At 35.6% G+C, this 4,744-nt stretch overlaps 1 protein-coding gene across 1 annotated transcript in view; it reads left to right on the top strand.

Moving 5' to 3' along the window:
- LOC105537373 (brain-specific angiogenesis inhibitor 3-like) overlaps positions 1 to 4,744 on the top strand; it is a 162,953-nt gene that overhangs the window by 104,535 nt on the left and 53,674 nt on the right. The window contains exons 9-10 of the mRNA XM_011976946.1: positions 2,592 to 2,690; positions 3,011 to 3,182. Coding sequence (XP_011832336.1) covers positions 2,592 to 2,690; positions 3,011 to 3,182 — 271 coding nt within the window. The remainder of the gene's footprint in view (positions 1 to 2,591; positions 2,691 to 3,010; positions 3,183 to 4,744) is intronic.

Genomic DNA, 4,744 nt, shown 5'->3' with positions numbered 1-4,744 from the left:
CTTGTCTACTGTCTTAAACTTCTTTGTCTTACCTACCTGAAACTAAGGAAACTGAGTTACTAGTACCCTTTACAAATTTCTTGTGATTTTAAAGAGAGGCTGGCACATTTCCTTTCCAGGGAATATTTTACGTTATTGACAATAAATCAGTCAGACTTTTTTTCTTTAAACAAAAGAGAAAAATAACATGGAGAAGGGAACTAGAACCTGTAGATTTTAAGATCCGCAGTAATAACTGGAATAGACAGAACAACCTGAAGAGAAAGGTGTGTAACGTTTTTCTATTTAATGTGACTTTGCTTCTATAATGTGATCCTACCCTGGTGCCCTGGTGGATATATTGGTTAAATTTAAATGTATGGACAACTCAAGTTTTTTTTTTTTTTTTTCCCTACTGTTTGAACTTTTAATTTTATAAATGCATAATTTCTTCTATAATAAAGAAACAAGATCTTATTTTTCAATGCAGCAACCAATTTAGCATCTAGACTATGTGTTTTTCATATTATATTAATTTCCATAGTGGTCACATAAACTAGGAAAAAACATTGCATGTTTCTAGGTAACTTATCTTTATTCTACTTCATGCACATCCAGTAATGGAATGCCAAAGGTGTCCCAGCAGTTAACATCAAGCATAGTTTGAACAGTTAGCCCTGACTAAGGGAAGTAGGCATAGATCTTGTAGTTAGCCTCAAATAAATCTCAAATAAAGACAAATAAGCATTTTAAATAATGGCTTAAAATTTATTTTCAGACAGGCCTATGATTGTATTAAATCACAGTTCTCAGGACTAAAATACACCATGTACTTAAAATTATTTTTTAGTAATATTGGGCTTTCAATCTTGTTTCAGAGCCTAGAGGCAACATATTTTTAGATTAAGAAAGACAACTGCATCAGTGTTTGAAGTATAAACACCATACAGCCTATCTTCTGTGATAAAGGAAACAATATGTAACTAATCTATCCCTTTTTCATATTAATCTGATCAAATTTAACAAGATTAAAGAAATTCAGATGTTTAGTTAGAGAAGTGGTACTTGTTCCTGTTTGTTCATCAGCATAATCTATGGAGCTTTAAAAAAGGCAGATTCGTAAGTCCTATTAAATTAGAGTCTTTGTGGTTGAGGCCAGATAGACAGCTGATGCGCAGCCACTGTAGAGAATACTAGTCTATGTACTCCTTTAGGATGTACACACCGGCATGTCCATTAAGGCATTCCTAAACGAAACTGGACAGACTAATGGATACATACTACTTTGAAACGTTTGGACACATTTGGCTAGTACCTATGCCCTGGACTGGATCAGTAAAGTGAGGGATTTAGTGTCATCTTCCCCACCCCCACACCCATGTCTGAAAGCTTTGATTTTTCTCACAGGATCTGCTGATCAATCTACTTACTTAATCACTTTCAGATTCGTTATCTCATATCATTACTATTCACAAGTGAGTGCCCTTATTTAAAATAATCCAGAGATTCTAAATTATGAGCATCTTACAACTTTCTCCCTTATGCCACTTTTCTTATACACATAGTAATGCAACTCCGCTATAAGATTCTTTATGAAAACCTACAAAGTAATCATTTTAGCCATAGACACCACATAGGAATGGACTATGCACGCTGCAGAGCATTATTCCAAGGTGTTTGGAATTTTTAATTCAAGTAATTTCTTTTTGGTTTTTCCTAAAAGGTTTATGTTCTAATAAATCTGTAATTTTCAAGGTACGCTTTTCTAAAGCGGAATGTGTATAAAGTTTTTCCATGTAATACAACTTTACTTCTATAATGTAGTAGATGGAGTATGAATTGTTTGAATCCGAATTTATGGGCAAAATCCTCTACACCAGAATAGACCATTTAAATGCTAGGAAATTGGAGTCTATGACAAATGTTCAGAAATAATATTTTGAACTTAATGATTATGTTAAATGTGTTTTATGAAAGCAGAAAACTATCACTCTTTTATTATCAACTAATATTTCATCAAATTTCATCAGCCCCTATATTCAGATCACCCTAAAATGTGAACTATACATTGATATTGTAAGAAATTTCAAAATATGGATCTCTTGAGAAAAAAGCTACATCTTCAACAAATAATTGAAGACTCCTAAAATCCATTTCCTCCTATATTGGACTTCTGAGATAATTATTTATATTTCAGAAGGTTTTCACAGAAATATATGCCTTCTGCAATTAACAATGAACATCCTCAGAGCTAGGAGTCCCCACATGTTTGATTATCAGGGTCTGAATAAAGGGTTTTCACTATGTGTCTACAGAAGCACATACTTATGTTTAACTCAGTGTATTGAACAACTTTGATCAATAGACACAGGGCCACTTATGGTGTAATGATGGAAATATGTTTTGCATGCAACAAAGGCCCATATTAAAAGGTAAATGTTACAAAGATAATTTGTAGTATAAACGCATCTTTACAACAACTTAGAGCATTCATTTTTGATAAATATACTTTTCTGCATGAAATCGTATTTAAAAGCTAACTTGCAGCAGCAACTTTTTTTGGTGACAATTCAATATTTTGTTCTTTTTGTGGGTGTTCTGTTTGTTTGCAGTCAGATGAGTGAGCCTCATAGCGGTTTGACGCTCAAATGTGCCAAGTGTGGAGTAGTTTCAACAACAGCTTTGTCAGCCACCACCGCCAGTAACGCCATGTTAGTCCCAATCATTTACATCTTCTTGTTACAAATCTTTTAGAGTGCATGTGAGAAAATGCTATGATGAAAAAAAAAATTGTGTTTGCTAATACAAGAGCAGAGAGTATATTTAAATATTTGTAATTAGCAACTGTCTTTATAGCTATTGTGGGATAGTATATAAAAAAATAAATAAGACTCTCAAATGTCATCTGCTTTGTGGTTTCCAAGTTAATGGTCTTGGAACCACATACAAAAATGCTTTGTTGAATGGGGGTTTGGCTATAGCCTGGGGTGTGACGTACAGCTACGTAATGTTGCTTTCTTGGTCTCAACAGGGCGTCTCTTTGGAGCTCCTGTGTGGTGTTGCCCCTTCTGGCTTTGACGTGGATGTCTGCAGTGCTGGCCATGACAGATAAACGCTCCATATTGTTTCAAATACTTTTTGCTGTATTTGATTCATTGCAAGGCTTTGTTATAGTCATGGTCCACTGCATTCTTCGGAGAGAGGTGAGAAGCATTCTTGTGATAGAGAACAGTGATGGTTGGAAGGGTATTTCCTGCTAACAAGAATGATCTTTTAATATCTTGATGTTCAGATTAAAGCTGGTCTCTTCCATTGACAATCACTTGGGAATCAAAGCTGAAGGAATGCTTTAAGAGACAGCTTGGGAGGGCCCCCAGCCCTCTGAAAGTGACAGATTAGAACAGATGGGACTATGACAGGAAAAACAAAACCAGAGGTGTCAAAAGCCAGGGAGAATAGATTTAAGAGGAGCTACATGGAGTGATTTGTATAAATAAGTCTGTTAGAAAAACTAGTGAATAAGAGGGCTTAGAGGCATATGTTTTAAAGACACAGTTCATGAGCATAATGCAGTGATAGTTCTTAAGCTCATTCCCTAACTCATGTTTCTTCATACAGCACACTCTCATTGCATATATTAACTGATACTATTTTAAGTAGAAAACATTGAAGATGAATTCTTAGTTCTTTTGTCTCTCTGCTAAGTTTTGGTTATGATTATGATGGATTATTGCTTTTGATATCGATGTTTACTCTTAGGAAAACACTGAAAATGTATACAGCGAGACATGATAGGCAGTGATTGTCTCCAAGAACTGTAGACGTATTATCATATCAGCATTTTTCTGGATCATGATTGAGGTTCATTGTCAGTAGTAGGAAAAGAAAGAAGTCATATTTCATGAATGGAGACACTAAGCAGCACCAGATCCATCTAGGACAGTAAGAGATTTCAGACTTGAGTTGTTTAGAAATAAAATAGTGTTTTCCAACCTGTGTGAAAATTATTTTGAATGCTTGCAAGCACTGAGAGTATTTACAAGGTTTATGAGTCATTTTAGCATTTACTCTAAGGATGAGTGGTGACAAAAACACACATGATATAGTGCCATGCTAGTCATTTTGAGAAAACAATCTAGTCTGTCATTTTGCATTATCTAGCTTGTTTGAGAACTTTATTGCAATGTGCACATTGCAAAAAAAAACACATGTGCATATGAATATAAACCCTATAGTTTGCAGTGATGTGCAGAGATTACCAGAGGCTTTTACCTGATTTATCAGATGGGAAGAACAATATTTCTGAGCTATTTTATTTTATTTTCAATTATACTTTAAGTTCTGAGACACATGTGCAGAAAGGGCAGGTCTGTTACATAGGTATACATGTGCCATGGTGGTTTGCTGCACCCATCAACCCAACATCTACATTAGGTATTTCTCCTAATGCTGTCCCTCCTCTAGGCCCCCACCTCTGACAGGCCATAGTATGTGATGTTCCCCTCCCTGTGTCCATGTGTTCTCATTGTTCAACTCCCACTTATGAGTGAGAACATGCAGTGTTTGGTTTTCAGTTCCTGTGTTAGTTCGCTGAGAATGATGGTTTCCAGCTTCATCCATGTCCCTGCAAAGCACATGAACTCATCCTTTTTCAATAGCTGGGTAGTATTCCATGGTGTATATGTGCCACATTTTCTTTCTCCAGTCTATCACTGACAGGCATTTGGGTTGGTTCCAAGGTTTTGCTATTGTGAAGAGTGCTGCA

This window comes from Mandrillus leucophaeus, unplaced genomic scaffold (genome assembly GCF_000951045.1).
Source record: "Mandrillus leucophaeus isolate KB7577 unplaced genomic scaffold, Mleu.le_1.0 Scaffold1714, whole genome shotgun sequence".
In the NCBI taxonomy this organism is placed as follows: domain Eukaryota; kingdom Metazoa; phylum Chordata; class Mammalia; order Primates; family Cercopithecidae; genus Mandrillus; species Mandrillus leucophaeus.
This window is presented reverse-complemented; position numbering and strand designations above follow the sequence as displayed.